At 41.3% G+C, this 15,559-nt stretch overlaps 1 protein-coding gene across 9 annotated transcripts in view; it reads right to left on the bottom strand.

Moving 5' to 3' along the window:
- MCTP1 (multiple C2 and transmembrane domain containing 1) overlaps positions 1-15,559 on the bottom strand; it is a 528,068-nt gene that overhangs the window by 301,975 nt on the left and 210,534 nt on the right. The window contains exons 1-2 of one of the 9 annotated variants that reach the window (XM_069962933.1): positions 14,679-14,759; positions 11,375-11,413 (exon numbers count right to left, since the gene is read on the bottom strand). The exons of 7 other annotated variants lie outside the window; for them this stretch is intronic. In XM_069962933.1, the coding sequence (XP_069819034.1) occupies positions 11,375-11,413; positions 14,679-14,693 (54 nt within the window). In that variant the 5' untranslated portion in view covers positions 14,694-14,759. Of the gene's footprint in view, positions 1-11,374; positions 11,414-14,678; positions 14,760-15,559 lie in introns of those variants that run through there. One more of the 9 variants, XM_069962934.1, reaches the window with a different exon arrangement.

Here is a 15,559-nt window from a genome sequence, read left to right on the forward strand (position 1 = left end):
CTGCTAACTGACCCACACCTGACATCTCCATCTCTGTCTATGGTGCAACTATAACCCCTAGACAGCAAGCCCGCTGCCTTGGGGTTAAGTTGGACTCTGATCTGTTTTTCACTCCTCAAATTCAACCCTTTACATGTTCTTGTCACCTGCACCTAAAAAACATTTCTAAAATCCATTTCTTCTGCACTGCTTAATCAGCTAAAAATCTCATTGTCCCTCTGATTCATTCCCTTATAGAATATTGCCATTCTCTACTTATCGGCTTTTCTTTTCTAAACTCTCCCCTCACCACTCCATTCCTAATGCAGCAGTCAAGTTCCTCTCCCTGTCTAACTGCTACACCAAAGCCCCCCCCCCCAAGTGCCAGTAACTACACTGATGCCTCCGCTTGTGCAAGTCACTACACTGATGCTTCTTCCTGTGCCAGTCACTACACTAATCCTTCCCCCTGTGCAAGTCACTACACTAATCCTTCCCTCTGTGCAAGTCACTACACTGATGCCTCCCCTTGTGCCAGTCACTACATTGGCTCCCCATTCAGCACAGAATACAATATAAACTCCTCCTGTTCATCTACAATGCTCTCCATGGTGCTGCACCTCCCGAAATCTTCTCCCTCATCTCTGTATACCACCTACCTGTGCTTTATGCTCCACTAATAAATTACACCTACCATCCTCTATAGAATGTATTAGCCAAGAAAATTAGACTCAGGCTTATCAAGTTCCCTAATTTGGTCCCTCCCTCCCCTTCCCCCTCCCACGAGATTTCCATGACTTGGCCCTACCTGAAGTGCTGATAGTGTACTGTAGTTGGCAGTCCTCCAGTGAGCATATTACCTTTTGGTAATCTGTCCATGGAGTGGATTATGCACAATCTAAGGTCTCCTAATGTAATGAAGAGTCAAAAAGGAGTTGTGGCTCAGCGTTTGTGACACACTCTGTTTTCTGGTGTTGGTCTAAACCTTTGAACCAAAGAAAACAAACTGGTGCTGGTCTCTAAACAGATGTTTACCTCTAGACCACAGCTCTACACTGGCTGGGAGATTCAACTATATCTGATTGCAGATCAGTCATCTATTGGCAGATACTGGCTGACAGCTGAGTGAGCAGGAGGCCGGGCAGCATTATAAAGGAGAGGGAGGAGGAAGGAGTGGTGAGGTGTGCTAAAGTGCTGCACAAATTCTAAGCCACAACTGTGGGAGATCCAAGATTGTGCTTACTCCACTCCACAGACGGATTACCAAAAGGCAACATGCTCACTAGGGGACTGCCAACTACAGCACACTGTCAGCACCTTAGTTAGGGCGTAGGTGCTGGCAGATTCCCTTTAAGTACCTGTACATACATTTTTTATAATAGATGGTGGGGCCATGGTAACAATGAAGTACTTTAGCCCCTATGCCTTTTGTTTCCAACCCCTTCCTCATAGATTGTAAGCTCTTGTGAGCAGGGCCAAGTCCTAGAGAATCTATTGGCGCTGTATAAACAAAAATGATTATTAATTACTACATATCAGAAACACATTTATATTAAACCATCGATAGGACAGATTCTATAAGAGAGATAATTTATTCTGTAATACATCATTGTGTAGCTACTGCATTCTGTATTTATCACACTGTCATAATCGCTCTATCTATATAGCTGCACATAGTTATTGGTAAAACAACGCTGTATATTTTAATAATGCTTTAGCTTCTACTGAGACCTGGATTATTAGGAGCATAAATAACGTTATACCCCAAACTTTCAGAGATGATCACATTCTTGCCTTGTCTAGTATGGCAGGAAGATATATGGTTTCGGAATTATAACACATTTGTTACAGACTTTCACTAGCGACTAAACCAGATCTGAACAGCAATTACTTTCCCACTGTCCAGAAGCCGGCTATTTATCCCTCTCATTCCAGCAGTAAATACCATGTCACATTATCATAGTGCTAGGAGAAGCCAGTTCTCCATAGACACAGACCATTAGTGGCATCAATGCCTGAGCAAAATGAGAAAAGACAAGTTGGCCTCAGTTCTTTGTGGGGTTTGAATTAACTCTCCTGCCGCAATATGATCCCATAATGATCACAACAAAATCACTTTGCTAAGCCGTCTTAACCTAGCAATACTATATCATTACTTCCCTTGCTTCTGTGTGTCTCTTCGCTTTATGACACACATTTTATGTATAAATACTCTCCTCACTAGAAGACAAGAGGACAAAGGAAGGAAGACTGTCTACATGCGGCAACTAGCCTCTTCTCCTCTATAGTAATACCTCCGTTCCTGAACACCTCGGTGTTCTAACAAATCGGTGTTTGAACTAAATTTCCCCCTAAAGTTTTGCTCAGTATCCGAACAAAAACGGGGATAACTGTCAGCTAAACTATTGTTCAGCTGCCAGTTAGAGGTGTTCATAATGACGGGAATCCCCGCTCCCTGTTCCCTGCAACAGAGAGAAAGGCAGGAGCGAGTGGCTTTTAAAAACTTGCCGCCCTGCACCTGCTTCTCTCAGCAGAAGGGGACACCCTGTAAAGAAGGGGGATTCCCATTCCCCCATAGCTGAGAGAAGCAGGAGCAAAGTGGCAAGTTTAAACAGCCATCCGCTTATTCCTCTCTCTGGGGAACACTCTGTAAAGAAGGTGGATTCCCATGATATTGATGGGAATCCCCTGCGGCTGGCCCGCACTGCTCTCCTATCTCCTGCTGCTCCCCACCACCAGTTACATCTGTGCTCGCTGCAGGGATATCCCGCGGAGGCCCGGGGTACCTCCCGCATTCTTCCCCAGCCCGTATGCACCCATGTACCCGCCCCATTTACCTACTCTTTAGCCTTCTGCTCTTGCTTCTCCTCACTGCCTCTGCAGACTGTCCATCACCTTGCAGAGGCAGCGGGGAGCAGCGGGAGCAGGGGGCTGGGGCGAAGGGCCGCCAGCGCAATAGCTCGGTCCTCAAACTGCTTGGTTCTGAAACAGCCTATAAGAACCAATTAAGTTTGAGAACAGAGGTACCCCTGTATATAAAGTTCATTGTACTGAACCTAATTCTTATTGATTTTTAAAAAAAGTATTAGCCTTTCTGTTTCTGTCCCGGTATACTAAATAGACAATCATTTGGAATATATGTTTGGTAAGGTTGCCTGAGAATACATTCTCTTTAAAGGGGTATTCTCATCTCAACTAAGAGTAGGAAACAAAGAAATCAGCGCAGCTCAACAACTACTAATTGGGCCAAAGTTTACTGTGCTATGACCACCCTAGTCATAAATATTTATTTTTATCATACCATAACATTTGTGAACCAAGTAAGACATTTTTTGTAAATACATTCATTAGCAAATTTGCCTCCCTCTCCTGATATGCTCTTTTCTTCCCAATGTCAACAGCTCGTTGTCCAGGTTACTGACCACCACTCTGCTCTAAAAGCAGTGTCTGGCTGGTGTATATACAGTGTCGGACTGGAGTATCAGGGGCCCACCAGAGAAAATTATCCTGGGGCCCCACCAATGAAGAACCAATGAGAAACAACATGTCAGTAAGTGTTAGTGCAGGTTCTAAAGCTGGGGGCCCACCGGAGGATCCTCCGGTACTCTGGTGGGCCAGTCCGACACTGTGTATATATTGCTACAGTGTATATGTATAGAGATACTGTATATCTACAATATCTATATAAACACCTGCCACTGCTTTTAGAGCAGAGTAGTGGTCTGCAACCTAGACAACAAGTTGTCAACAATTGGAATGAAAGAGCAACATATTGGTAAAAGGAGGAAAGTTTGTTAAATGAATGTTTTTTTGTTTTGTTTTTTAACTTGACAAGCCCAACAAGTATTACTATATTAATTGGGATGATAATACCCTGTACCGTGTAGGTGTTTTTACAATAGAGGGCAGTGGGTAAGAACAAAAAAACGCGTTTTGTAGCCTATAGTGCCCTGGTTTCAACAATGTTTATTTTGCTGCTGTGCCACCGTTCCTAAGATATAAAGAGTCTCTATTTTGAAAAGAGATGTGAACACCAGGCCTCAGGGGGGCCGGGGGGGGGGGGGGCGGTATTAATCAGGATCAGATGGGTATGAGTAATAAGCTTTCGAATCAGGGAACCAGGGACTATCAAATGATTTTAAAAATTTTAAATATTAAATTTTAAATATTTTTTAATACTGTCCTATGACAAACACTGACCCCTGTTTCTACCCATTTGGTTTTTCAGTTGTTATGCAATGCATTTTCTATTTTCAAGGCATTTTGCTTTCAGCTTTCTTTCTTGAGATCTTCAGCTGTTTGAGGTTCATTTCCTGTAGCCAGAATATTCAGCAAATGTTGTTAATATTGCCATGGGTTTAAGGTTTTGGTAAATGGTAGGCCTTAGAGACATTGTTAGGTTCTTGGCTACCATGGTATTAATGGGCTTGGTGTGTTCTCTCCTGTTTCTGTGTCATGTGACCTGGATGGACTCCTAATGGAAGTCTATGGGATACAGATTGGGAAAAGGAGTACGCAGCTTCATACTTCTCTCCCCTCTCATCTGACATTTCCTTAGGACATCAAAGATGATGAAATCCAACATCATCCAGTACAGTGTAAACATTTAAGTAATTTATTAAATCTCGTATCTCGTAAATTACTCGTATGATACATACAATATACTGTGTTGTATGTACCATATTAGTAATGCTGATTGCACATCTGATGTATGCATGATAAAGACCCTTGCAGGGTCAAAAGGTAGCTCACATGTGTTTAAAGATTTACTGAATCTCGAAGATGTACACTATCCTGGATGCTGTTTGATTTCTTCATCTTTGATGCATCAAGGCCTTCACCTGGGATTGTCGGCCATCTGGCGTGCATCTACATTCCACTTTGCCACTCTGATTCTATTTTTATGCTGTCCTATTAGCTATGTCCATGGGACTTGTAAAAATTTTCTTTTTTTATTGGCAGGTATGCTTTAAACTTGTTGCACTGCTAAATTTTAGGAGACACAATTTGCCATAGAAACCTATAGCACTAATATATATATATATATATATATATATATATATATATCTATATCATAAAAATCAAAGTCTGTCTGTCTGTCTGTCCTTCTGTCTGTCTGTCCTTCTGTCTGTCTGTCTGTCCTCTATAGACTTCCAAACGCCTGAACCGTTTGACCCCAAATTTGGCACACAGATACATTGGGTGCCCGGGAAGGTTATTGCGAAGGTCCCGTCCCCGCCAGATGTACAGGAGGGGAGGGGGAGGGGAAAGAGAGGCGCCCCATAGAGATGAATGGGAAAATCTCCTCACTGCACACACAGGTGATATAATTAGCTGCAGCAGACATGGCAGTTGGAGCCTTAGCAACCAATAGGATTACTGCTTTCATTTTTACAGGGAGCAATGGTTGCTAGGGCAGCTGCCTCACAACATCCACAGTAATAACTGGTAGACTCCCTACTCCATCTATACAGTACATGTATATACAGGACCTCCTACTCCATCTATACAGTACATGTATACAGGAGCCCCTACTCCATCTATACAGTATATGTATACAGGACCCCCTACTCCATCTATACAGTACATGTATATACAGGACCTCCTACTCCATCTATACAGTACATGTATATACAGGGCCCCTACTCCATCTATACAGTACATGTATATACAGGACCCCCTACTCTATCCATACAGTACATGTATATACAGGATCCCCTACTCCATCTATACAGTACATGTATATACAGGACCCCCTACTCCATCTATACAGTACATGTATATACAGGACCCCCTACTACATCTATACAGTACATGTATATACAGGGCCCCCTACTCCATCTATACAGTACATGTATATACAGGACCCCCTACTCCATCTATACAGTACATGTATATACAGGAGCCCCTACTCCATCTATACAGTACATGTATATACAGGACCCCCTACTCCATCTATACAGTACATGTATATACAGGACCCCCTACTCCATCTATACAGTACATGTATATACAGGACCCCCTACTCCATCTATACAGTACATGTATATACAGGGCCCCGTACTCCATCTATACAGTACATGTATATACAGGACCCCCTACTCCATCTATACAGTACATGTATATACAGGGCCCCCTACTCCATCTATACAGTATATGTATATACAGGACCCCCTACTCCATCTATACAGTACATATATATACAGGGCCCCCTACTCCATCCATACAGTACATGTATATACAGGACCCCATACTGCATCTATACAGTACATATATATACAGGGCCCCCTACTCCATCTATACAGTACATATATATACAGGACCCCCCTACTCCATCTATACAGTACATGTATATACAGGACCCCCTACTCCATCTATACAGTACATGTATATACAGGGCCCCTACTCCATCTATACAGTACATGTATATACAGGGCCCCCTACTCCATCTATACAGTACATGTATATACAGGGCCCCCTACTGCATCTATACAGTACATGTATATACAGGACCCCCTACTCCATCTATACAGTACATGTATATACAGGGCCCCCTACTGCATCTATACAGTACATGTATATACAGGGCACAACAGGTATACCAAACTGTGACTGGGTAACACTGCTACACCAGACCTGACCAATACTGCCATACTGTGCTGGATAACACTGTCATACCAGACCTGACCAATACCGCCATACTGTGACTGGATAACACTGCCAGACCTGACCAATACCGCCATACTGTGACTGGATAACACCTCCATACCAGACCTGACCAATACCGCCATACTGTGACTGGATAACACCTCCATACCAGACCTGACCAATACCGCCATACTGTGACTGGATAACACTGCCACACCAGACCTGACCAATACCGCTATACTGTGCTGGATAACACTGTCATACCAGACCTGACCAATACCGCCATACTGTGACTGGATAACACTGCCACACCAGACCTGACCAATACCGCCATACTGTGACTGGATAACACTGTCATACCAGACCTGACCAATACCGCCATACTGTAACTGGATAACGCTGTCATATAAGACCTGACCAATACCGCCATACTGTGAATGGATAACACCGCCACACCAGACCTGACCAATACCGCTATACTGTGCTGGATAACACTGTCATACCAGACCTGACCAATACCGCCATACTGTGACTGGATAACACTGCCATACCAGACCGGACCAATACCGCCATACTGTGCTGGATAACACTGTCATACCAGACCTGACCAATACCGCCATACTGTGACTGAATAACACTGCCATACCAGACCTGACCAATACCGGCAAACTGTGACTGGGTAACACAGCCACACGAGTCCTGACCAATACCACCATACTGTGACTGGATAACACCATCATATCAGACCTGACCAATACTGCCATACTGTGACTGGATAACACCGCTATACCAAACCTGACCAATACCACCATATTGTGACTGGATAACACCGCCACACCAGACCTGACCAATACCGCCATACTGTGACTGGATAACACCCCCATACCAGACATGACCAATACCGACACACTGTGACTGAATAACACTGCCATACGGGTAAATACAACCCTGCAGGTATACAGGACACTACAGGTATACAGGACCCCAAAACTATACACTACAAGTGCACGGGACCTCCACAAAACTATATACTACAGGTATACAGGACCCTAAAACTTTACACTACAGGTATACAGGACCCCAAAACTATATACTACAGGTATACAGGACCTCCACCAACTATATACTTCAGGTATACAGGACCTCCACCAACTATATACTACAGGTATACAGGACCCCAAACTATACACTACAGGTATACAGGACCCCAAAACTATACACTACAGGTATACAGGAACTCCACCAACTATATACTACAGGTATATAGGACCCCAAACTATACACTACAGCTATACAGGACCTCAAAACCATACACTACAGGTATACAGGACCTACACCAACTCTATAATACAGGTATACAACACCTTCACCAACTCTATACTACAAGTATACAGGACCCCAAATATACTACAGGTATACAGGAACTCCACCAGCTATATACTACAGGTATATAGGACCCCAAACTATACACTACAGGTATACAGGACCTCCACCAACTCTATACTATAGTTATACAGGACCCTCAAACTATTTACTACAGGTATACAGGACCCCCGAACTATATACTACAGGTATGCAAGACCTCCACCAATTATACACTACAGGTATCCAGGACCCTCAAACTATAAACTACAGGTATACAAGACCTCCACCAACTATACATTACAGGTATACAGCACCAACTATATACTACAGGTATACAGGACCCCCGATCTATACAGTACAGGTATACAGGACCTTCACCAACTGTACACTGCAGGTATACATGACCTCCCTCAACTATACACTATAGGTATACAGCCCCCCCAACTATGCACTACAGATATGCGAGACCCCTAAAAACTATACATTGTGGATATACAGAACCCCTCCAACTATGCACTACAGGTTTACACTAATTCCACTGATTAACTCAGATGAAACAATACCTTTAGCTTGGCCTCCTGGGCACCTTAGAACAAATCTAATTAACACACTGACACTTTATACCCGGGCAGCGCCGGGTACATTTTCTAGTATATATATATATATATATATATATATATAATACGTAAAAACAAATCGCAGCACTCTGTTAATCCAGGTGGGTGCCTGCAAAAGTACCAGGATCCTCTGGTGCTTGGCTAAATATGTAACAAACTGTAGCTTCAGTGAAATTAGTAGTGATTTATTCCATAAACAAAAAACAACACAGCAGCGACGTTTCAGTCCTATCAGTAAGGACTTTTTTCAAGCTAGTGAGCACACTCCCCTCGCGGGGTTATATATCACTTCATCTCTTCATGTATGACTATTTCTCTGGACTTTCCAGGATATTTTTGCACAAAGAACTTGTTACACTTACGGACTTTGGCACTAATTTGGGACTTAATATAGTCCCCATAAGGACACTTTATCTTCATGAAGAAGGCTAATACATATTCATGTATCTTTGTAAATTATATGCACTTTTGTATGGCACTGAAATGATGTTTACTATTTTGTAGATCACGTGATGTATTTAATTGATTACACTTGAGTGGAGTTGTGTGATATATAACCCCGCGAGGGGAGTGTGCTCACTAGCTTGAAAAATGTCCTTACTGATAGGACTGAAACGTCGCTGCTGTGTTGTTTTTTTGTTCATGGAATAAATCACTACTAATTTCACTGAAGCTACTGGAGTGCCGCTACAGTTTGTTACATGTATATATATATATATATATATATATATATATATATATATATATATATATTATTGTGACATAATTAACTTTGTTATCGACTACAATAAGTAAAAAGAAAGCAAAATTTGACCTATGACCACCTTTATGTTAAAAATAGAAATTCACTAAATTACCTTTTACTACATTGCTGGAAAATGGTTGCAGTCATGTGATAATTAAGCTCCTCCCAAGATAATAAATATTTAAAAACAGCAGCAATTAGGTATTACTGACCTAATTTAAAGGGGTTGTCAGGATTTAAGATTTGTTCACATATTCAGGTTTTTAATTACAATCACTGACTATAAAAGCCAGGAAAGGCTTCTTTATTTATTATCTGTTCCCGGCTTTGTAATTAATAATTGCAATTAAAAATCTGACCTTGTGAATACACTCTAAAGTAACATTGCTGCTTTCTTCCAGAAACAGCAGTAAACGTGTCTATGGGTGGTGTCTAGCATCTGGAACTGCTTTTCAGTCAACTAAAGTGAACAGGGATGAGATATGAAATGACAGCAATTTGCAGACAGTTATTATATGGCACTGTATTTGAAATAAAACAGCCAAATATATGTAATCCTTACTTTAGCAAGTAATAAAGTATTTATTCATCTTAAAGAGGTTATCTGGCACCTAAAAACTTTTTTGGGGGGGATTTATGAAGACTGGTGTACAAGTACGCCGGTCTTATATAATGCCCCGCCCCCTTTTCCCTGCAGGATTTACTAAGAGGTGCACGCCTCTTAATGAATCCGGCCGGCAGGACGCCCGAACCTGCGCCCGGTGTACTAAATCTACACCTGCTTCCAGCAGGTGTAGATGTGGATCATGATTTACGCCTACGCCTCCTGTTGGCTTGCACTCCGCCCATGTCCCAAGGCTGCTATAAAAGAGATCATTTGGCTCCTATCTGCCCAGTTGTAGGCTTATTCAGCCCAGGAGAGGCCATTGCTAGTGTAAATATGCTAGAGTAGGGACCATGTCTCAAGGACGCCTTAACGTTGGCGACATGGTACACTCTGTTTGATCAAATAGTTTGCTAGGATCCTCATTTAAAAAAAAAAACAAAAAACATTTTTTATATTTTAATATCTACAGAGCGGGTGTTTACCGTGTGTACGCTGGGAGGAGTATATACAGTAGGCCCTTGCACCTGTCGGTTGCTGTTGCACCTTCTGTTTTCTGTTTACGCCTGCGAGCAGGCATAACTCATGATGAATGTGGCGCAGGAGGAGGCCACGCCTCCTGCCCACCTCGTCAGGTCCCCTTAAGCTCCCCCAGGCGGCCCATCAGGCAAGCGGGGCGTACAGGAGGCATACGCCAGGGAGAAAGGGCGAATCTACACCTTTTCCCTGGTGTATGCCTTGGGCGGACGCTTCGTAAATGCCCCCCCTTTATATGTTGATTTCCTTGCATAAAATATAACATAAATCCTATTCATACTTCTCCATGCTCCCCTGGTTTTCATCTGCGGTGGCTAGGTATCCTGCTGAACACTGCCGCCATTACTTCCGAGGTGAATTCTTCTTGGCAGTGACAGCCTGCTCAGCCAATCACTGGCAACGGTGCTGTCCTGTATCATTCAGTGGTTGGCTGAGCAAGCCTGCACTGCTAAAGAAAGTTTGTCATAGAAGTGGCAGTGGTTGCGGTCAGCGGATGACCCTAAGAGACCACAGATGGACACCAGGAAAGCGTGGAGAGGTAAGGAGGAGATATTTGTTATGTTTTATATAAATGCAGCAACATATAAAAACTTTCAAAGTGCCAGAGTCCCCCTGTAACCCAGTTTTTTTCTAGGATCTTTTGTAAGAGGTATCCTACAGTGAATTTAACAATGTACAATTTACTGACTAGAGTTGTTCTTTAACTTAATTTATAATTCTGAAACATTAGAGAGAAGATTAGAGAATGCATATATAGGAAGGGCTATAGACACATAAAGACCTCTTATAATTATACAGTGCCTAACAATACCTAATTAAACAGTGATCTAACTATCTACTTGCAATGTTAAAAATAACTTCTCAACTACCACAAATTACCTTACTTGATCTCTTCCAATTCTTCTTTGTAATCATGTTCTGCAAACAAAATATATTGTAGTAATGATTTTTTCCAATAAGCACCAAAACGACCAGAGGGATCATTCCTTGTTAAGGCCTATTCAGTACAACGTATTCAGGGCAGTTAAACGCAACAAATACATGTTGTTATTTGTAAAGAATTATGGAATGACTGATAAGGGTTACATTTATATTGCAGTACTGAGCAGAAATGTGGTAAAACTCTCCAGTTAAGGTAAAAAAAAAAAAATCCTTCAAGTGAATCATTTTGCTTTTAATGTCAAGTATAGGTAAAATAATATGTAATAAGTTTTTATATATACAGATATTTCTCTGTTTAAAATAATTTTAACCCAAATAACACAATAAGGCTGAGTTCGCACTACGTTTTTGCAAATCTGTTATTTCAATCCATTTTTGCAAAAAAACAGATGAAAAAACTGATGCACTTGTGTGCATCCATTTTTCCATTGACTTCCATTATTAAAGAAACAAATCAAAACGTATCCGTTCTATTTAACGTACACAAAAATAAGGTAAAGTACATTTTAGTGCACATTAAAAATAATGGTTGCGTTTTGATCCTTTTTTTTTTTTTTTTTATAATGGAAGTCAATGGCAAAACAGATCAAAAAGGATGCATCTGTTTTTTCAAAAATGGGTGAAAAAAAAACGGATTGCAAAAACATAGTGTGAACCCAGCCTAACAAATTAAATGTAAAATAACTTTTTAATAAATGTGATCAAAGGTTTAATTGTGTAGTAATAGCCAAATCTAGAAATGATGCACTGGCATATACAGTATGCTACTGATGTATTCCACTCTGCATTTATAAACTACAGTTATTTTTTCTTTTCTTTTCTTGTAATTATAATTTAAACTTAGAAAGTTTAGTATGAGGAATGGGTTAACTTTTCCAAATTATTCTCATTTTCAAATACAGAATTTTCTAGTAATGGACTCTCTGTAAAAATAGAATTTGAATTTAATTTATGAACATAGTTGGCCATAAGATGTCAATCAAAACTAAGTATTATCGTCTACTGTATATGAAACCTATGAATGCTGCACAAAGCACAGTTACCCTGAATATGTCCTTATAGACCAGTACTTGGCGAGACCCTCTGGCTGAATGAACATAATAGTCGTGCATGGATGTACTGTATACAGAAAGCAACAGCATCAGATGCATGATACACTCAACACAAATGTACAACACAAAAGAAGATCAATTCATGCAGTTGCGCTGCTGGTGTCTATACCGCGGAAGGCCTGTTCTCATATGTTTAAGGGTAACCTAAGGATAATGTTATTGTGAAGTGGAGCAGCATGGAAAGACATCTTTTCTATTGCTTTAAACAGCCACTCGATTATTCCTTATATCTTACTCTTATATACTCAGAAGCCACTGACAAAATGACGTTGATTTTTTTGGATGGCCGTCATTTAACAACAAATAGCGTCATACAAATATCGACCGTTGTTATAAAATAACAGTTGTTAAATGATGGACGTCCAATAAAAACACCCATCATTTCAACGGTCTTAAAGGAGAAGTCCGGCCAAAATTAATTTTTGATATGTTGTTACTTATGAAAAGTTATACAAATTTCTAATGTACATTAATTATGGGAAATGCACATATACTGCTATTTCCCTTAATGTAGTAGATCAGGAAGTGTTAGAAATATCTCTGAAGAAGTGACGTCACGACCCAGGGTGTAATTCCTATGGAGTGTCCAGCAGGGGGTGCTCTCTATATAGAAGTCTATGGGACTTTATTGTTTCTATGGGTTTCTATGTAATGTAATGTAATGTAATGTAGTGTACAGTGCTTTATTGAATGAATACATCTATGGAATACTTTGGGGAGCAAGTGTCCTTGCTCCCCAAAGTATTGCATAAATGTATTCATTCAATACATTCAATACACAGTAAGCCCGCCGATCCGCCGCATTTCCGCCGCATTCCCGCCGATCCGGACCATATACATTGAACTACAGCTCCCATCATCTGCTTCTAGTATGAACAGGTGATGGGAGCTGTAGTTGGGTAAGGGATATCACATGCCGCCGGGCGCAGGGGGGAGCCGCTCAGTACACAGGAGCGCTCCCCCCTCCTCCTCCTCCTTCCGTGATAACTTCCGCCTATACCAATGCTGACTCCCTGCCTGGCCGCCGCTCTCCGCTCACATATACCGGCTCCCGGCATCAGCGCGGACACCAGGATGCATCGGGAGCCGGTATGTATGGGGGGGAGAGCGGAGAGCGGCGGCCAGGCAGGGAGTCAGCATTGGTATAGGCGGAAGTTATCACGGAAGGAGGAGGAGGAGGGGGGAGCGCTCCTGTGTACTGAGCGGCTCCCCCCTGCGCCCGGCGGCATGTCATATCCATTACCCAGCTACAGCTCCCATCACCTGTTCATACTAGAAGCAGATGATGGGAGCTGTAGTTCAATGTATATGGTCCGGATCGGCGGGAATGCGGCGGATCAGCGTGTGGCGGATCGGCGGGAATGCGGCGGAAATTCGGCGGGCTTACTGTGTATTGAATGTATTGAATGAATACATTAATGCAATACTTTGGGGAGCAAGGACACTTGCTCCCCAAAGTATTCCATAGATGTATTCATTCAATAAAGCACTGTACACTACATTACATTACATTACATAGAAACCCATAGAAACAATAAAGTCCCATAGACTTCTATATAGAGAGCGCCCCCTGCTGGACACTCCATAGGAATTACACCCTGGGTCGTGACGTCACTTCTTCAGAGATATTTCTAACACTTCCTGATCTACTAAATTAAGGGAAATAGCTCTATATGTGCATTTCCCATAATTAATGTACATTAGAAATTTGTATAACTTTTCATAAGTAACAACATATCAAAAATTAATTTTGGCCGGACTTCTCCTTTAAGCAAAGCCCTATACAAATGCCACCATTCCCTATCTAAGAAAGACATTTGATCAGCTTGTCAATAGTTACGTCTAGCTCCCTGTTAGGTGAAGACATTTCCAGATATTTTATAACGCAGCAAATACTATTAATAATTATTTTTATTTTCAACTGCACATGCTTTTCACCTCCAAGTATGCATTAGCTTTTTTGTAAAAGAAAAAAGAAAAATTATAGGTGGCCTTAAACTGATAACTATATCACTATGACACCATTACATAAGTTTGTTCATGAAAAGACCTGAACAAAACTGAATATTTTAGTTTCGTAAGTGCGTGAGCACCTTTAAGGCTTCTTTTTTTCTCGGCTCTTCCTTTACCTTGCTCGCAGCCATGTATTAGACACCTTAAGGCTATGTTCGCACTCAATAAAATATGACTAAAATATGGCTGTCATTTTGAGCTAATAAAAACTATGGGGGAGATGTATCAAACATGGTGTAAAGTGAGACTGGCTCAGTTGCCCCTAGCAACCAATCAGATTCCACCTTTCAATCCTCACAGACTCTTTAGAAAATGAAAGGTGGAATCTGATTGGTTGCTAGGGGCAACTGAGCCAGTTTCACTTTACACCACGTTTGATAAATCTCCCCCTATGTTTTTACTATGTCAGGGGGTCAGAATTGTGTTGGCATTATATAGGGGACAATAATTATTGGCAGGTTCTAATGTTATGGCTGATCGGTGTATTTACAAAGAGTTTACATAAAATCTAGTATTTAAAAAATACAGAACGTACTATAAAGTAAGAGTAGAAAACAAGGCCTATATGACGTACAATAATTTGGATGCACATATTCTCACAACTGTTTGTACTTGACACAACACCACTGAGGCCACTTTTGACGCGCACATGAAAGATACACCATCTTAGCAGCTGAAAGCAAATCTAGGAACTGAGAATTTGATTTAGGCGAAAACTTTGGCATCAATAGGATATGTTAACACGTACTTAATCTGCTGCAGATTGGATGGTACAGATTTAGCCAATATAAATAAATATCTGAAACCTGCAGCAACAAATCAACACCATCAAACACCCATAGGGGTGATTTATCAAACTGGTGTAAAGTAGAATTGTCTTAGTTGCCCCTAGCAACCAAACTTTTCATTCCTCACAGATACTTTGAAAAATGAAAAGAGTCTGATTGGTCGCTAGGGGCAACTAAGACAATTCTACTTTACACCAGTTTGATAATTC

Source organism: Dendropsophus ebraccatus, chromosome 3 (assembly GCF_027789765.1).
Source record: "Dendropsophus ebraccatus isolate aDenEbr1 chromosome 3, aDenEbr1.pat, whole genome shotgun sequence".
Lineage (NCBI taxonomy): Eukaryota > Metazoa > Chordata > Amphibia > Anura > Hylidae > Dendropsophus > Dendropsophus ebraccatus.